Source organism: Symphodus melops (assembly GCF_947650265.1).
Source record: "Symphodus melops genome assembly, chromosome: 11".
Taxonomy (NCBI): Eukaryota; Metazoa; Chordata; class Actinopteri; order Labriformes; family Labridae; genus Symphodus; species Symphodus melops.
This window is the reverse complement of record NC_136701.1, coordinates 21,225,100-21,245,185: the sequence shown is the minus strand read 5'-3', so window position 1 is coordinate 21,245,185 and position 20,086 is coordinate 21,225,100. Positions and strand designations below refer to the sequence as shown.

Here is a 20,086-nt window from a genome sequence, read left to right as displayed (position 1 = left end):
GCAGACCGACACCGTCCAGTCCAAAATTAAATGTTGCATTAAACTGACCCCAATTAATCTAAAGGTAGCTAATAGATAGCTTGGGCTTCATCTGAATGCATCAAAATGGTATGAAGACATGACCAATATACTCAGGCCTCCATTTGCATACCAAGCAGGACAGCTTTGTTTGCCTACAGAAAATCATTCTGATTCATTAATGCATAAACGATGAAATTGTGATTGAATGCGCAGCCCTAAAATGACAACAATATTGTTCCTTACTTTCAAAATCATGTTTATTAAATTTAGAAAACACCATTTTGTTAACAGTTTCATAGCAATAGCAGGAAAAAAAAAAAGTGAAACTGTAAGAGAGAGACTTGGATGGGGCCTTGGCCAACCCCTGAGTTAAAAACCAGCAGTGTTTTGGAGCTCATCCGTCCCTACGCATCTGCTCTCTGTGGAGTCACCTGCATCTAACCTGGCATAGACTAGAAGAGATAGAGTCAGTGTGGGAGTGAACATTTCAAGGTAGAACGCCTAAAGAAACGAGACATAAGAAAACTCTGTAGACATCAGGTAGAAAAGTTGATTTGCAAAGTCACTTTTCAAGTCAAGGTATTTCCTGCCAAAATATATACCGAGTATGCAACATTAACATGTAATTAGGTTGCCAAACCGTATCGGTACGTAGGTGTAATCACTTAGGGAGTGGGTACTGCACAGCTTCAAGGGAGGGGGGGCTTGGGGGACTTCGGGGTGCAGTACAGATTTAGTCCGAGGAGGAAGTGCAAACAATGTCTATAAGGAGTGTTTGTTCTGGGAGGGTAGGTTGGCGACAGGTTACGGGGGTGTGAGCAGAATGCAGCTCCCCCCCCTTTACTCATCAAGGTGCTGAGAGGGGCGACTCTCTGGAGGGTGAGCCCGAAATATCCTCAGGGGGGAAAACTGTGAGTGTGCAGGCTCGGATCCCGCCCAGCGACTCGGGTAAGTCAAACACTTTGTGCCATTCGTCTTTCTCCGGGTCGTACTTCTGTACTATTTCCACCATGCAGCGATTGTTCCACGAGTAACCGCCCACCACGTAGATCTTATTTTCAAACACGGCCACGCCCACGTCACTCTGGCCTCGTAGCATGGCAGCGATAGGTGTCCATAAGTCGAGGGCAGGGGAGTAGTACTCGCAGCTCAGCACGTCGTCGTAGTCGCTGGTACCCCGGAAGTGATTTCCACCGATGACGTAGAGACGGTCGCCCACTGTGCACATGCAGTGGAGGCCACGCACCGTTGTCATGGGTGCTTTTTGAGTCCATTTATCCGCATCAGGGTCGAAGCACATCAGCTCCTTCTGAAAAGTGTCATGAGTGATTCCCCCTGTAGCCAAGACAGAAAAAGAGCATAAATTAGCTGCGTCCGAGATCATTTTGGTGAAGAAAACAGCTTTACAGACATCAGTCAGACAGATCGGTGACTCATTGGACCACACCAACCTACATTCCCAGTATGTAGGCCATGTGCAGGACTGTCTGTAACACAGGAAATTGTCACATTTGTCTCAGTAGCTTTGTGAAGAAAAAAACAAAACAAAACAAGAATCAGGATAAGTGCTTAAAATGAAAATCTCCCCGCTCGCCCATCTCTACGAGTCAACTCTTAACTTTACCTCAACAACCGAGTGAAGTGCGTATACAAAGTGACATCCAGCATCTTTTCTAGTGTGAAGAAAAGATCTGGTGATGAGCACTCAAAGCATGAAAAGGTGAACCGTTACAAAACGCGCTACATCACACTGTAGATGCCGGGACACAAAAAGCTGAGGGAAAGTGGGGAGGAAAAAAAAAAACAAAAAAAAAAAAACAGGACATGTCTACAGGGAAGGCTTAAAATAAAGAGAAACACAATCCCAGCATGCATTTGGGTGGGAGCCAGCCCACCCCTCCCCCCCGCAGGCAGAGTGACTAGGAGCAAATGCAAAGACTTGCAGAGCATGGCGAATAGAGGCAGAATCCCTCCTCTGCTGCTGCCCGGTGATCGTGTGCGCGCTTTATTGTTTATTGTCTAAGCTCTTTATTCAGCTGCCATGAATCAGATCTGTGACCTCCTTAACTGATCAAATCCTGTGATACCCCAACTCCCCCCCCCCCTCCCTTTTTTTTTTTTAAATCCATGAAGTTCATGGGGCGAGCCCGCTGTAAAAATCCAGACAGGGGAACAATGCGTCAGGTCCTCATAATTCCTCTCAAGAGGCCCTGCCTCTACTCTGATCCAGTTCAAGGGCTTTGGCCTTCCCTCATACAATAATGTGTGATCAGAACCCCGTAGTCCTCACGTCTCATCAGAGTCATCAGAGAGACAAGTTTTTGCTAATCTGAGCCAATCTCAGAGTCAGCTTTTTACCTTTTCATAGAAAGCACAAGAGCGACGGCCTTATTGTTTGTATTATCAGATACAACATTTGACTGTTGAGTCCTGTAAATATGACACAACTGTAAAGTCCAGAGGCAGTGACAAAGTGGGATGCAAAGAGATGATGAAGAATAGAACAAAAAAAGGGGCTCAGTGTTATCCAAAAATACCCGATAAGGATGAAGGCAGTCTTCACTTAAAAACAGATGGTACATGATGTTCACTGAAGGTGGCATTGGGTGGACTGATCCATTTTTGTGTAGGATGAGTGGGAACATATGGATCTATACTGCACAGTAAGCTACTGTATGTGGAAGTAGATGGCCTCATTTCACTTTTAAGATAAAGTTAAAAAAAAGAAAGAAAAAAAGTTTCTTTTTATTCGTAGTCCTGTTCAGGCGAGATACACTCAGTTCTCTTCCGACTAGAACACATAATGAACCATAAAAAGTAATCTTACATCTTTATGACATTTAGTTCTGACACTATCAGGTCTTACAAATCATTCTCTACTTCTTTTTGTAATAGATGAGACTCTTACAGCCCAGCAGCACATTTAAATGACATCAGGATGAAACACATTGCATGCCAAGGACAGTTTTACTCAGGCCAATATCCTTAATTTAAACCTTGAATTTTAAATCTCTCCCAGGTGATTGGATGGACCACAAGTGGTGGTGACCTGCAGCATGATTAAGAAACAGTTCACAAACAATAAGTTAAAGGCAACAAACGCAACGTGCGAGTCTGGATTACAGATTACAATTCAAAAACTAAAATCGCTGTCCAAAGGATTTGTGTTTTTTATCTTTTAGAAATTGAGCATAAGGCTTAAAGTGAAATGAGATTTACCAGTTTCAAGTCCTTTTGGAGAAAGTTCCCTGCTGAGGGGGCAGCAGAACTAAACGCTCTTTTTCCCGAGCTCATTGCAGACACGAGAAACAGACAGGAAGGCAACGCATAGTGGCTTTGGCTTCTTTGGATACTAAACCATGACGAGCTTTAGAAATAAGACTCAGCCAGACTATAGAGACTATATCCCTGCGTACCTTCAAGGACGGCCAATCAGATCACAGTGATGAGTGCACAATGATACATCGAGACACTAATATACAGCCCATCTCCATAATCCGACAAAAGGAGAAAGGCTGAAGAAAAAAGGTTTTATGTTTTTGTAATGTGCTATATTTGTACATGTGACGGTCTCCTGCGTCCGAAACAAAGCAGGATGTATTTCTATAATGCAACGCTCGCTTTAAGGCTAACCTGCTTTAAAAGACAGTTCTGATTTCTTTAAAATTAATGGGACATTAGCAGGAGCTTCACTTGAATGAGAAAACATGAGCTTTGCTTTATTGTTGTTTAGGACCAACTTTAGTTCCCTCAGACGAGACGCTTACAGCAGACAGAAACTCAAAGCTTGTGCAACAGATGTAGAAAAATAATAAATGGTCTCATCAGCTTATTAAATTAGACATTTCAACACATTCTCACACAGGCTATTGATAATAAAAACAAATAAAATAGGTCCTAAGATTGAACCTTGGGGAACTCCCTCTAAAAATGGAGTTTCTGAACGTGGTCTCAAATATACAGTTTGTTCAACAAAGAGCCAAAACAAGTTTTTTTAATTGATGTGAAATGTCCCATATGCATCTGAAATACTCCCAAATGTTACCTTAATGCTAGCCTAAAAAAATTTATAATAACAAGAAATGATTACAAAATAATTTACAAAAATGAGCAATTGTAGACTATGAGACTGTCTGCAGTCCTGACACCTCTGTGTAAATTACTCAGCGATGGCTCAGTGTCCTTGTTGTAGATGAGTCAGTAAAGAAGTAATAAAACGATCAGAGATTCAGAGTCTGCAGCATCGACACAGATATATGAATCTCTCATGTAAGAACAGAAGCAGAGTGGCTCCGTGCTGGTTCAGTACTCGTGTCTGAACTCTGCCACACCACTTGAGCTGTGACGGTCTGTGGGCTGAGTGGATTTGTCAGGTTCAGCCAGCTGACAGAATGTCTTCAGACAGCGCAGCACCGCAGCTGGAGAAAGTGACCTGATCTGCTGTGACAGACGGACACAGAACTGCACTTCAGCATGGGTCACCTTGCACAGCGAGACTCCAACCCGGAGACCACGGGCGCTACAGTAGAGCCTCAGTGCAACTAAATTCTTTAAACGGGTAACGCTCGGTTACCTGTACCTTTTACATTTACCTCCTGCTTTAAAAGCCCTACAGCCGAGTACAGACGGCTTTCACGTGACCTTTTCCCTAAAACTGCTGGACCAGCGTTACCCTGTAACACGCACGTGTTCCCCCCCCCCCCCCAACATGAAGTTTAACTGATGCAGGTGCAAAGCATGGCACTGTGTTATTGTCTATTGTGTAGTAGAGTCACCCTGCACCACTGGAACATGAAATCAACACTAAAAGAACCCATTTGAATATTAAAAAGGGTGAGCATTAAATACTTTGTACTGAAGAGTACCGCCTCGGGCAAAAAGACTGAAAAACAGCCGGTTAGCCGCAGATTAGCTCAGTCCCTGACAATGTCATTATTCATCATTTAGTTCATTTATTTCAAAAAAAGGGGAAAATGTGTCTTTCATCTTCAATCCACTGTAACATTCGGCCTGCCAAATCATATGCTTCGTGTGGTCCCAAACATGCCCCAGTTCCTCCGCTTGCCAAGGGAAATACTGACTAATTAAACAACGTTGGAAAAAAGTTGAGCTGTTTGTTGATAAAAACAACGATCGTAATCATGTATGAAGTGAGTTGTTCATTGCTGGACTGTTTCCAGAAAGTTGCAGTTAGTTAAAGTGAAATCAAATTAAAAAGGGACTCCACGCACTGTTGACTCTTCCACATGCATGCACACATGGAAGTCTTGCAGCTCTCTGCTGCGTGTAAAACAGCACGATCCAATAGAGACAAGCAGCCGAATGTTATCTGTCTACTGTGAAATTTACCTTGAAAGAAAGAAAGAAAGAAAGAAAAAAAAAAAAGGTACCTTTAAGTTCGGTATGGTGTTGTGGGCAACGACATAATATTTCTAAAGCTTTGCAGGAGTAATGACACGTCTGTGGATTATCCATTTAAACGCATGTTGAGAGCAGTAATCGAGATCAGTGAGTGCATGCTACTCACCCTTACATTGTACGCCTAAGGTAAACTAAATACTACTGCTGTTTACAAGTCCTGCACATACGTTCAGAAATGTTAATGTAGCAAATGCTGATTCATTTACCTGAGCAATAGAGATGAAATCTATTGCCCATACCCACAAACCACCTCTCTGATAGTTCATGATCATCCTGCAGCTCTCGTTGGAATATTGACTTAGTATTTCAAGTAGGACATTTTACTCCCCCTTTACTTTCCTTTCTTCTCTGTATGGATATAAAACCACTTCACTTTGACCCCTTCAGTGATCTCCATGTTTCATGTTGATGAATGTGTTTTTTTCACATGTTGTAGGACTGACGATCGTACCCACAGCCAGGGAGGGATTAACAGTGTTACACCTCCTACACAGGCTTCACTCCTCCACTTTGCTCCATCTTTCCTAATTTTCCTCTTCTACCTCTGCGCTCCCCTCCCTCCACTCTCAAACTGCTCTGGATTAGTCACACTGGGAAACTAGGGCTCATCTCCATAACGCGGGATTTGTTTTCAATCCTATGGAGTGAATAAAAACTGATGTGACACTGAAGAGCCGGTCGTTGCTGGCCAAAGGCAAGACCTCGGAGTGAACAAGCCTCTGCCTGAAGCGCTGAGCTCTTGGAGACTTGATCTAACGCCACCTGTGTTCAGTAGGAGGATTGAGTGTGTGAGATATGATTGGTAAAACACCTTTTTTTTTCTTCGAACTAGCGTGCCAAGTTAGGATCCTGGATGTGCTAATTGCCTTTATTTTTGAATCACAAATTCAAAGCAGAATGATTTTAATACAGAATCATGTGCAGCGACTGTTACCCGACTTGCACCGTTGTTTGCTGACACACTCGCACACACACTGAATCTGGTTCATTTGATTGTTTCCATTGAACATGAAGAGGAAACACGGCTCTGTGTCTATGACTCACAGTGATGAATTATACATGCAGCAGAGTTTTTGAGGAAAGGTATCACATGAGGTGAGCGCAGACAGACGTCGTGGCTTTAAACGTTGTGAGATATTATCAGTTGTTTGCTGCCACGGAAATGTTCGGGAATAAAAAAACCAAAACAACTCTAATTGGAAACCACAGAGCAGTGAAATTAATTTCATTAATGGCTGCAAGACATGAAATCCGGTTTTAATCTCACTTCACAGTCACACAACATTACACTCAAAATGTTTGAGCTTACCTGAAATATACATATAACCCCCATACACCGTCCCAGCATGACCGTAATGTGGCTCATTCATTTTGGCAACGTATGTCCATTCATTTGTCCTTGGGTTGTAGCACTCCACGGTAGCTTAAAGGGGGGAAAAAAAAGAAGAAGAAGAACGTATTAGTTGAAAGTAGGTCAAGACGCAACTAAGGAGGACAAACGGCAGCAAATGAGGCCTTGGAGGGTCTCAGCGTGGGAGCTAAAACACGGATTTAAATACAGAGTACACATCCCAAAAAACCCCACCAGCGCTGACTGCACAGGAAATAAGGAGATTGTGAGATCCTTTATCTGAAGGCGCCGGAGGGGGTTTCTGCAGAAATCTAGGAGAGACTGGAAAAGGGTCGCTGGGATTCATAGGTGAGACTGGGACCATCAGATGAGCCAACAGGAGAGATGGAGGCTTACACATCGAGCAGTGTTCAGCTTCTAGATATAATCTATGAAGGACTGTTTTAATTAAAGAGCACAACAAGAACGTGTGCTTTGTGCATATCGGCCTCATCATTGAATGCTATCATGTTACACAAGTGTACGTTTTACCAGAGCATCATGGGCCATGGATAAGTTATTGTTCCAGATAATGACAGTCTCTTCTGTATATAAAATATTAATTTTAACTTTATATGTTGATGTCCCCATGAAACACAACAAATGAGCTTAAAGAGCTGATGTTAAAGAAGGAGGAGGACTGATTAACGGTGATTTAACACACCGAGTGGTCTCAGCCGAACACACAGCATAAGATTGGACACTTTCTAAAAGGCTTTGGTTAAATAAATGGTTTAATCAATGAGTTGGAAAAAAAAAAAAAGATTAAATACAGCAATAAGCTCACGACCACAAAGGAGAGCGAGCCACCATTGGGCCAGCCTCGGGAAATCTCAGCAGGGAAAATGAGTAAAAAACCCCCCCAAAAAAACCTTCCTTTGTTTGCTCGACAACTCTGATCAAAGTGACCTTGAGCGGGGAAGAAAATCTCTCAGTGGCTCAGTGCAAGAAATATCATAAGACAAGTGCTGCACTGAGCCAATCTGAAAATACGGGAGCTTGTTTTACATGAATGCAGTGCATGGATGAAGACTGTTCCATATTGAAAAGTGATCTATAGAAACATTCTCTCCTGAATAATGTCTTTGACTTACCCATAGAAACTAGAGGATGATGCCGTACTCTAACTTATGATCTCTGGTAAAGGTTTCTAATTAGCCCGACTATCTCTCCTGTACTTTACGTTCACAAAGTCACTGAATGCTCTCAGGGCCAGGCCTGCAGCTGCTGACATCTGGTAATAATCACTGTTCAGCATCCTTCGGTGACCTCGAGCAACACGAGGGACCGGACCCCGTACTGGGATGGAAAGGTAGTGTGATTGGCCGAAATACCCTCAGATTATAAAGAAGGTAGGAAGGAAGACTTTTATTTTATTTTTTAAAATACTAACCTCTGCTGTTCTTTAGTCTTCAACAAATGCCAAACATGTTATTCTGTGGGAATGTGTGAGAGCCAAAACAGAAACAAGACTCACACTGACCAAGGCAGGGTTTAGACTTCCTATAGTGTTTACATGTTCATATGAAATTGCTTCTTGCACTTTCATTAAAAAAAACCCAAAAAACACCAAAATCAAATGTAAAAAGTGGACCTGCCTTTCAATCCCATCAGATGGTTAAAAAAACAAAACAAAACAACAACAGAAAACCAGGGTCTTTAGAGGGAATAGACTTTGTACATGTGCAAAATTAATGCTACATGTTCCAGTGAAGATTTAAGCTTCTTCCAGTAAATATCCTTACAGACGCCGTTAAGCTCTTCTTTAATAATCCTTGCGTTTCATATGCAACAATAAAAACCACACCCATGTGTCGTCCCCAGAGTAAACGCACATAATGCAGACGCAGGGCACATTGAGAATAACGCCGAGGCTTAGCCACATGCAGCAGGAGAAGGGCAGTGGAACGTAAAGCAGAAAAAAAAGGGAGTTGTGTGTGTAGACAGCGAAGCGAGGCCGTGTTCTTTGGTCTAATTATAACCCAGAAGAGGCGACTGCTCACACTGTGGCCTCTCTCCGTGGGCTGCCTTTACAGAGCCCAGTTTAAGTACTGGGTGGCACCTTTCTGTGGTCGACAGTTACGGGTGCAAAAAAATTCCACATTCGTTATTCGGCAGCAACAAGGAAGCTAATTCCAACAGTCAAAAATGTCTTTCACTGTACTGTAGAGCTTATATCTTCTCAGGGGATGGATGGACGATTAGTTGAGAAAAACATTTTGATTTGTGACTGAAGATGATCTCATACTGCCCGTTTAGACTTCCCACAAATGGAATGAAATGTTCACTTTAAATCCTCCGTTCCACCACGGTATAGTTCATGTCTCAGGAGCTATCAGTAATGTATTCAACTTAATTAAAAACCTAAAGTGACAAAGAAACCTACTTACAGCTGAAAAAATACCTCTCCTGAAACGCAGCGTCAGAAGTGGAGCAAAGACTCAAAGATTCCCGACATTGAACATTTAATCTTACAAAAGGACAAGCATGTGATTGTAAAAAGTGTCCATGACAATGCACCGCTTCTCTACCTTTAATTAAATTACACAGAGATTACGAGTGCGACGTGATGTGTAGGCACAACTCTTGAATTCCAGCGTCAGCATGCTGGCAGCCTTATTAAACGGCCTGTTCTTTCTTCCAGTGCTCCTTCATATTTAAGAGTATACGCTCGTACAATATTAATAAACAGCTTATGTTGCTGCTGAAACGGAAAGTTAAAAACAAACAAGCTGAGAAATAAACTCACCAAGCTCCCCGGCAGCGTTCCTTCCACCCACAGCGTAGAGGTGTCCCTTGAGTGCGCTCAGGTGGAAGAAGGTACGTTTTTCGTTAAGGCATGCCACCTGCATCCACTTGTTGTAGCGCGGATCGTACCGGAACACCGTGTCCACTGCCGTCTTGCCTTTGGTGTCGTAGTTGCTTTGGCCTCCCACCACGTACAGGAAGTTGCCGATGACTGCAATGCCGTGTTGGTAGCGGGGTGCGTCCATGGGTGCCAGCGCCTTCCACTCATGAGCCTTCTCGTCAAAGAGACGCAGCTCTTTGCTCACGACGAGCTGCTGGCGCAGGACACCGCCCAGCGTCACCAGGTGGGCGCTGTCTGAGCGGATGGCTGTCCGTTCCGACTGCATAACTGGCTGCATATAGGGCATCATTTGGTAGTTGCTAGCTTCCAGAAGAAGGTTGACACAGGTGTTGTCAGTGCGCATAAAGTCCACCGTCTGCACATGATTGATGAGCTCCTGTGGGTTCATGAGGGGGAAGCGGATGTTCTTCATGAGTTTAGGGGCAAAGTCCATACGGCCGTCTTCATAGCGTAGCCAGCGGCACGCAGCCTTAAACAGGTCTAATTCAGTGCAGTGTTTTAAGCTGTTGCTTGACAGTACAAAAGCCAACCGTTCAAACGGAAGCTTGACAAACTCTCCCGTGCCCAGCAGCGAGGGGAAGTTCTTCAGAATGAAGTTGTTGACATATTTGTCCACCTCTGTGAGGTTATACGTGTTAGCGATGCGTCCCACCTCCACACAGTTGTCAAGAGAAACCTGCGGAGATGAAGAAAAAATAAATAAATCTTAATCTCTGACAGCTGCAATCAAGAGTGACAACTCATCAGGACATAAAAGACTCCATCTTCCCAACTTGAATAGAGAAACGCCTCCTTAGACACTTTAATTACAAAATATCAATGACTTAGCACTGAAGGATGCTGCAATCAGAAGCAACCTGCTGTTGAGGCTACACTTTGAACACAAGTACTGCAGCAGAGAGGGCGCTGTTTGTTTTTCACCGTAAATGTATCACCTTTGAGATTTTAGAGAGCGGCAAAGATCGAATTAAAAATTGTTGTCCATGTGGGGATTCTTTCAAAAAAAAAGAAGAAAAAAAAGAGGCCTAAGTTCATCATTACTGAAAACCATTCATTACAACAAATAATAGTTTTACTAACATTTCGGCAGTTTAATTAAAAACAAGCTCATCATGCATTTTTTACTTACCAAAGTCCATCAATCGCTTTCATACTTTTCCCACATATCAATTTACTAATTCAAATCCCTGAAATTTGAAATGAAAAAAAACAAAAACCAACTAATAATTGTTTGCGTGCCCTGCTAAACCAGAAGCCTGTTCTTGAACCTGGAGTAACTGCTCACCTGTCGTCTGTCTAAGTGCACTAAGCGTTCTCCCGACACTTGCTTTTCTTCCCTTTAGATATTGAAAGCCATCCGTTTTTTGGTTTAAACAAAAATCCAAAACAAACGAATGAAGGCCAACTCCTTTTCTTTCATTTCTCAACTAATCAGACTGAACAAAACCGAGTCAACAAGCTTGCCTGCTTTTTGAACTAAGACTCTTGAATGAAACCTAAAGTCCTTTAAAAGCAGACTAAGAATAAAAAAAAAACCAAAAAACATTTTTTATGAAAAGTGACTTTAAAAATTCTTATAGCCAGTTATTTTCTCCAGCAGACATTCAAGTGATTTTACAGCCGTAGCAGACTGGTGGAAAGCTCCATACTGTGCACTCATGTGTATCCATGCGTCTGCCTTCTTACCCCAGATATGAGAAAAACCTTGCAGAAGTCCAGCACAGGCAGGATTTGTAAGAAGCTGGCTGCCTCGAGCGTGTCTTGCAGATTCTCCATGTTGAGCGACAATTTAGCAGTGTAGATAAAATCGATGATCTTCTTCAGGCCTATTCGGTTTACTCCGTGAAGCTTGATGCACATTAAATCCTGTTCTTTCATTCCACCTGCATCAGGAGACGGGAGAGGATGAGAAAAGCAGAGGCTCACACGTGGTTCAACACCTACATAATCTCGTTTAACTGACAGGTCGGTGAGCTGCGACTATTTGATGTTTTAAAGGAGTTGTAGAACGAGGATTACAGCTGAACAAATTCAATTTAGCCGCAAATGAAATGTAACGTTCAATTTCGATGCTTTTTGCCATAATGTGTAAATGTTAATGAAATGTTTGCAGTGTCAAAGGACTTGTGTTTAGAGGAAGGATTGAAGGTCTTAGAGGGAATCTCATTGCTCAGCATCTGTGCTCAGACGGCTTTCTTGTCACTAATGCTATCCCTCGCTCTAAGTACACCGTCCCCTCACACCTACTTTTAACACTTCTGTTTTCAATGCAGGACCTTCCTCTTCAATATATACTTAAGATACCAAACTCAAACGTACTTCCACTTCTCTGTATAAATAACCCTTCAACGTTTACTAACATATAGAATGAGTCATAAAGCTCCTGGGAGGAGTTTTTCCCTCGGGCATTTCTTTGTTTTTTTTGTCACTGCAACAGGCTGCACTCTCAGGAAACCTTGAAACTTTTAAATTGTGTTTTTTTAGTCCAATAACAGGTTTGCATCAAGTAAAGGTTTTTACAGTTTATAGGCTACTCCTCCAGCAGACACTTTGTATATAAAGTAGTTCAGGTGCTTCCACTTCTCCCTACAGTGCACAGAAGTTGTGGTGGGCACGAGGTCGATTTGAGTCATTTTAAAAGGAGGCAAAGCGACTCTGATGTCATCGAAATGTTAATGAACACAACATGATTTCTTCTGGTAATTCAATGCATGTAGGAACAAGTAATACTGGAGAGCATTCATTGAGTTTGCCAAAGCAACAGGGAAAACATCCCACACAAAAGATGACAACACACCCACTAGTTTTTTTTGTTTTTCTTCATCGGGGTGAGGTATGTTGACCCACCTGTGAACATGGCTTTGAAATAGTCGGAGGAGGAGGCCATCATGGCGCGGTGTACAGGGAAGGCTTCGTCGCCGTCCCCAGCTACCAGCGTGACGTCACATAATAAACCTTCTATCCTCAGCTGGTCAAATCCCTGAGACAGGAGCAGAAAGGTGAGAGATTACTGAGGAGGCTTAGCTGGCTGGAACACTGCAGTAATAAAACACTTCCAAATCTGTCAAGGCACACCGTGTCTCAGCTTGGAGGGAAAAAAAAAAAAATCTCAAACTTCAATGTTTTCAGCAGGATCAATCATGATTAGCGTTTAGTCTTGAGCTGTCAGCTGTGGTCTGCTTGAGCCATCTGACTGATTGCAACCTGCTTTTGCTTGACGGTTTTCATGTAACTGGCACAGGATTACATGCTCGGAGCTCAGAGCTACAGTGTATTGTCCCCGTCTTGGCAAAGCAACAAAGTCGGGTCTTGTGCAGCATTGGAGGCATGTGCTTCATAACAAAGAAATCCTATCCACATGCCGACAATGTATACTCGCACCACATTCTTGATGACCGGTGTGACTTCTGACTTCATAGACGACCACATCTCGCACTTTTTAAATGTGAAGGAATATTCAAGTAACCCATCCTTTATGCCCGTGTCCTTACCTATAACAGCTTAGGCAGCACTTATGGTGGGAGAAAATATCAATACAACAATATATCATCGCCCTGATTCGTGTGATTTCATTGCAATCATTACGACGGTTACACGACCAGAAGTCGATCGGCCGAAGAAAAAGTTGACGGCGGGATAAAAGACGACGACAGCAGGACAATGTTGGACAGCGATGAAAAGAAGACGAAGGACGAGACGCGATAAGAGGAGAAACTTGAAAGAGTTGAAGTCGGATGCCGACATCTGGTCCAACGAGTTTAGGATGATGAAGTGAACTGAAATCGTCTTCTACCTGCTTCTCTGAGAGAGCGAGAGTCGTAACTTTTAAACATGCTCAAACTGCTTCATGTACATTTTTGAAGGGGGGGTAGGTTACATCAATTATTTTTGATCAACGGAGTGGCATTATGACCTTGTTGTGCCCACCCTTTATATAAAATTACACAGAAACCATCTCCCAAGTGCTTTCACTTAATTATCCCAATATCATGGAGTCTATTAACTTGTGTCCTACAACACATGCTAGGAGCTTTTTTGCTGTGCTGAGGGTTTTAAAACTACAGAGAAATCCAATAAGGACAAATTTCCCATTTTGTAGTCTTGTTGAAGGCATAGATTAACTTAGATAGAGCTTTATCTCATTTAAAAAGTGATGCTAAGGAATCTGAATAAGTCTCACCAGTGTGCAGTCAGCACTATTTTAGGGATGGAGCTATCATGTCTACATTATTAACAGGATCTCTAAAGGAGCAGTGCAGAAAACCAGGTTAAAAAAAAAACGACTTATCCGAGAACTCACCTGAAGAACGACGGAGCTGTGTGTGTTGCTTGTGAAAAATCGTGTGTTTCCTGTCTTTGATGCCTGAAGGTGAGCAGAGATGCCCATATCACCATAGCCCAGAGCCACTTTCATGTGAGCGTCGTCGTCCTCCACGAGGGATCTATTAGGAAAAAGGGAAAAAGTTTTTACTTCACGAAAAGGTAGAAAGAAAAAAACACCATGCAGCCATCTAATTTCAGCTCACAGAAAGTAGGACAAATACGTTTTTAAAGTGACTCTACTGAAGGAGACGTCAGGTGGTGCTAGCTGAACTGTTCGTCACCCAGAGATCGAGGTCGGATTAGATTTTCTGTGTCACCTTAAAGATCATATTCATCCCGAGGAAAGGATGCGTCACATCTTACTCGTAGAGCTGCTTGTAATATTGGGTATCAGAAAAATGGGATCAATACGCTGAAGACTAGCTTATAGCCATTTCAATCCTTTAGCCATCCTTTGAATAACTCGGACAGCTGTCTTGCAGTCGTACATGACTGTTCATAGACTTGGAAGATAGTCGATCCCGATGACAGCGGTGTCAGAATATCTTCATGTTTTATCTACCCACCAGAACCAGTCTTGGTATTTTAACCTCCAGTTTAGTTCTCGTTTATAAATCCCATTTGAGCAGCGATGACTCTGGAAGTAGAGCGCATCTTCAACTTTCCACTCAATGTTTGGTTTTTGAAAAACAGTGAGCTCCAAACTGCTCTGGACTTAGAGACCATCGCACCGCATTGAAGATCTCTGCCATAGATAAATAAGTTTGTATGTGAATGGGAGATAATAAGGAGGAACGTTTGGATAAAAGCAGTGCATATTGAATAAACAGACAAAAGGTAACATCAATGTTTAAAAAGTAAAGAAATACACGCTCCGTGAACTTGGATGGAAACCACATCACAACAAGCCAACAATTTGGATGAAATCATTGCCCTTTGTCCTGCACCAGACAAACTATGTGTATTGTGTATTGCATGTGTAATACACATGTTGGCCTCTAGGGGGCTTCAGCGAGGTTTAAAGACCATTAAACTGATGTTTTTGAGATTGTTACTTCAAAAAGGAATGAATGCAAGCTCAGTGCTTTTGTAGTGAATTACGACTGGACTGGGAGTTTAAAAATGTACGGACAGTTCTGTCTTTTCAGATCAAGAAGGACACATAGGAGCTGTTTTTTTTTTTTAATAATCCACCAGAAAACGTGCATCATGTAACCGATTTAAATGAGCCTCAAAAGACACATTCTGAAATTCAGGAGGTCAATGATCATAAGTTTCAGAAAAGGCTGACAAGGATGAAACTAAAGTATGAAAACAAACATTCAATCTTCTGATCTCTGAATCTGAGACAAAACATTTAGAACGACTGAAGCGAACGGAAGTCTTTTTAAAAATGTGTGATTGATTGATAATCACCTTGGACTCTACAGTTGAGCAGAGCTCTGTGTCCTCAGACTGTAAAAGACTCAACACGATCCAAGTGTTTCTGTTCTGTGACGTTCGATTCCTGTGACGCTCCTGTGCTCGAGGACAACCTGACTTCAAAATCTAAAGCAAAGTCCTTAACCGCTCCACAGAGAAAGACCGTGGAGAGAAGTGTGACTCAGAGCCCCCACGGGGAACACTCTGGGGATATTGGTACATTTCGTGACACTGGAGAATTGATCTCATTTGGGAAAAAAATAAACTAAATCACAGTCTGTGAATCAACAGAAATCCGACAGGCATTAGTCATTGGCTGTGAAACACGATAACTGTCTCTGAGGTGTTATCTCTTTTAAAGCGAACATTGTTGATTTACACGCTTTGCTCCTGTGTACCTTCTCTGAAAGTGATGCCTCTCGGAAAAGAAAAAATAACAGCTCAGGTAAAGAGGAGTGTAATTAGTTGAACAAAAGACGATGAAACAACCAATCCTTTACCTGAGTTCAGAAAAATATAGGGTTGTTTTTTTGAAGCGAAATGGTGAGGTAACATTCAAACGAAAGACTTATTGTGACTGATTAGAATGGGATGGGGGACGGGGGACGGGGGACAAGGGACGGGGTCAAAAAGGTGGCTGTCAGACTTGAAAGCCGGTGGGTTTTAGATGAAGTTTAGTCTGGTTGAGTAAAATATTCTTTGACATAAAATGTGTGGCTCAGCTCAGCTGTAAATGTGTATCGTTAAAACGTACGTAACGAGCAGACTGTCTCATGTCTCATCTCAGACACGGATGGTTTTTAGGCCCATTAATATAATGAAGCAACTCTAAGGCATTGAAGATCATGTGGTTAGCAGAGGGGATTTATCGCTCACAGATTAATGTCCTACGGGAGCTTTGAAGGGACATTTAAAACATTTCTACATAAAAACAGATTTTTGGATCTACTCGTTATTAATGGGACGATTGTGGCAGAGCTCCGAAGTATCCTGCTAGAAATATGAGACTGAACATGAAAACGGAAGCTCGATCTGTTTTCAATTTGATAATGGTTCGAGGAGATTTGATGTTAAACTGGTGTTGTGACATCAGGACAGTTAGACTGATGGGTTCAGTCATGAAGGCTAAGAACAAGGTTACGTTTATGGTGAAATCAATAACCTGCAACAGGATTTATACGTCCTTTATACCCAAGTGCTGACCTCTTTCATTTAAGCAATGAGATTAACAACAGCGATCAAAGAGGACACACGAGCTGGCAACAACATTAACACAGTAGTCTAATACTACTCTCCATCACACAAACAAGCCTTTCATTGACATATGCAGCTGAAGCCCTGTGCTTTTCATATGTGAATGAAATGTAGTGACAGCTGTGCTCACAAGTTTACATACGCTGACAGAATGGAAATGATAATACAAACATGTTTATTTCATTCATGGTCAGTGATTGGGTGAAGCCATTTATTGTCAAACAGTATCTGTAAACTGTTTTTTGTATTATCATTTATATTCTCTGAAACTTTACCGACAAATCACAAGTTCTGCAGAGGGTGTGTAAACTTGTGAGCACAGCAGCATGTTCACTTCAGTGACGGTCAAAAAGAAAACAAGGTCAACACTAAAGTGTGCCCCCAACAAGATTTTAAACGACATTCAACGCAAAGTTGAGAGAAGTGTCGTCGTATTTGAGATTGTTCTCGGTCTAAACACTTGCATATGCATGTTAATTCATCATTTTAACATTGCTTTGGCCGCATGGTCTGATCTGAGAGGCAACCGAGGATAAGGAGTGCAGCGCATGTGAGTTTGGCTTTAGTCTTGAGCCGTGAAATGTCACGCAGGCTGCTCCTGACATCTTCAGACTGTGGACAGGACGGGCCGTCTCAGGAGGGACTGTCAGAGCGACAGAGTCGAACGCTATGATGGCAGCTCCTGCTTTAATATAAACGCTACGTGTAGTTTGACACATTCATAATAGAGATGTTACTGCCGACTCCTCAAATCGGCTGAAAATTAAAGAATATGCGTTTGCGGTCACACGTGCAGCTCAACATGAAAATATCAGGATGTTTTTCAGTGTTTTGTGCACTTGTAAAAGCAACATTACTGCGTCATGGGGCGAGTGCTTTACTTCTCTTTAGACCTCTGACACTCATCGAATCACCTCCCATCTTTGTTACTGGACGCAACATGAAGATTTCAGCAGAAAAAAACAGTCACCTGCAGTCTCATTTGCAAAGTTTAAGTATTAAACCAAACATATTCTGCAGGTAAATGAAGGTAATAACATTAAGAGAAGGTCAGCATTGTCATTTGTTTAACATGCTGAACAACGACTGAAGAGAAGCTAGGAACAGCGATGAAGACAAATGGATGTCTCTGCTACCACAAGAGGTATGGAAAAACTATGATCGAGGCTACACATGCTCATCTACTACATACACGTCTTAATGATGCTCTAAATATTTCTGAAACTACGATGAGGAAGGAATTGATGCAAGGTATATTTTACAAGGGAATGGACATGGACCACATCTACCGGGAAATTTGTGAACACCACCACGGGATGCTGAGAAACTGGCAGGGCTTAAACAGCGGTCACAAATAACACTGACACAGAGCACAGGCAATGTACTGGTACATTTACCCCATCAGGTGGTAAGTCGGACAGGCAGCGAGGAGAGAGTGGGTTGTCCAAACCACAAAGGAGTGTTGGTGGCTGCCGGGATGAAACAAAGAAGACAACAGCTACAGCATCCCACATACAAGTTTGGCAGCAGAGAGACTACATCTCCGTCTGCCCCCATGGCATCATGTTTGAAGATAATTGTGTCTAAAGCATTAGTGTGGCTCAGCTCTGACTGATGCAAACATCTGTCGGGGAACTTCAGAGGGAAATCTCACCAACTTTTATCCTGTCGAAAATAATGCCAGTCATCAGATCGTTATGGTTGTTTTTGTTCCGAGTACTCATTCATTATCCTCCTGTTTCATCTTTATACTGTGTTTGAATGTTCGACTGGTTACTCAGCGTTATATAACAGTTCCCTTTCTCTCCGAGATACGATACGTTTTCCTCCAACAGTATACAGTTATTGTGTTTACAACTTTAAATTGGGAATATTAAAAGACATTCATCTGTTTTCCATTACATACACCAGTTGCAATCAACATCACAGTCCACAGTAGGGATGTAAAGATTCATCGTGAGGCAGTTAAAAAAAAAACCCAAAAAACCCAAAATCGATTAAAAAAAAAAAAAAGGTGTCAAATTTCAAATGTGTAGACTGAAAAATGAATCGTATTAATTTGTTGAGTGTCAGCAGCTGTAGAGCAGAGGTGGCTGGTTGTGTTATCATGGCAGTCGAAGCATTATTTTCTTACCAAGAAAGAAATTAAGGTCAGAAGATAACAGACAAGAAAAGAAAAAAAGTGTGTGCATATATTGCAAATAGGAATGTCCTGATCTGATATTGATATCAGTCCGATATCAGCCAGAAAATGAATATCTGATTTTATCAGACTGATAGGCAGACGATTTAACAGACTTTAAAAGTATCATTTGTTTTTATTTTATTTTTTTTAATTTATCTTATTCAATTGTAGAATACTGGAGATATGTTGAAGGTTTAAATGTATGTAACAGATTGGTTAATTATAAAGGGGTCAGTTTTTCTCGCACTCACTGTTACTGACTTTTGTTTTCTGTTTGAAGCCTTTTCTAACATTCAGCACCACAAAATAAGTCAAAAAAAGTATGTTTGATTCCTGCTGATATTGTATCAGATCGATATCAGCCAATAATCAAGGCTGCAATATCGGTATCGGAATTTAAAAAAGCACAACCAACATGATGCATCATTTACTCAACACCACAATGAAAAGATCTCTCACTGTAAATCTTTACATCTCCACAGGTTTAAACGGTTCATTTAGATCAAGAATAAAGGCCACTTTAGATCAGTACTCAGTCTTATTGGTTTGTATTTCATCTAGTTTTTCTAAGAAGGATATAATAAATGGTTTGAAGGACATCGTAAGAGGCAGAGGAGGAAGTTGGAGGCTTGAAAAAGAGAAGCATTAAAGATAAAAGAAACGAGCGTGGCAGTTTTTAAACAGTCTCTTCATGTCAGTGCGAAGCTTAAAAACATCCTTCCGCCAGTGACAGTTGAGGAAGCTGAAGTCAACTTGGCTTTTTCCCTCCGATGACAGTGGAAGGGTCTTAAAAGATTAATAATGACTATATAGCTTTGCTGCTTCGTCATGCTTAGCCGTGCATTGATAGAAACTTGAATAATCTCATCTTCTTCAGGCTCTGAACATCTAAAAAAGAACCTGTGTCACGGTTTCCGGAGCTAAAAAGCTACGAATTTCTGTAGTGACACTTTCACTGCAAAATAAGTTTACAGCCATGTCGATTGAAGGATACGTTTATCGTTTATTAAAGTCCACCCCTCACACGTGGCTCTTCTTATTCAACAAGATAGTTACAAATTACGAAGATAAAACGAACAAAAATGAAGCCAATGTGGAGCTGCAACATACGGCCGTCTCTCAAATGTCCATTTAATGATGGCTCTGAGGCCCCAGATACAGCCCATTAAAATGTCCCTTTTGATAACATAAATGTAGTGTG

General features: G+C 41.9%; 1 protein-coding gene across 4 annotated transcripts in view; it reads right to left on the bottom strand.

The window, feature by feature from the left end:
• Window positions 1–260: 260 nt before the first annotated feature.
• klhl13 (kelch-like family member 13) overlaps window positions 261–20,086 on the bottom strand; it is a 35,674-nt gene continuing 15,848 nt past the window's right edge. For all 4 annotated transcript variants that reach the window (XM_079355349.1, XM_079355351.1, XM_079355350.1 and 1 more), the window contains 6 exons: window positions 14,002–14,143; window positions 12,549–12,681; window positions 11,388–11,584; window positions 9,582–10,377; window positions 6,752–6,865; window positions 261–1,356 (listed from right to left, as the gene is read on the bottom strand). In XM_079355349.1, the coding sequence (XP_079211475.1) occupies window positions 869–1,356; window positions 6,752–6,865; window positions 9,582–10,377; window positions 11,388–11,584; window positions 12,549–12,681; window positions 14,002–14,143 (1,870 nt within the window). In that variant the 3' untranslated portion in view covers window positions 261–868. The remainder of the gene's footprint in view (window positions 1,357–6,751; window positions 6,866–9,581; window positions 10,378–11,387; window positions 11,585–12,548; window positions 12,682–14,001; window positions 14,144–20,086) is intronic.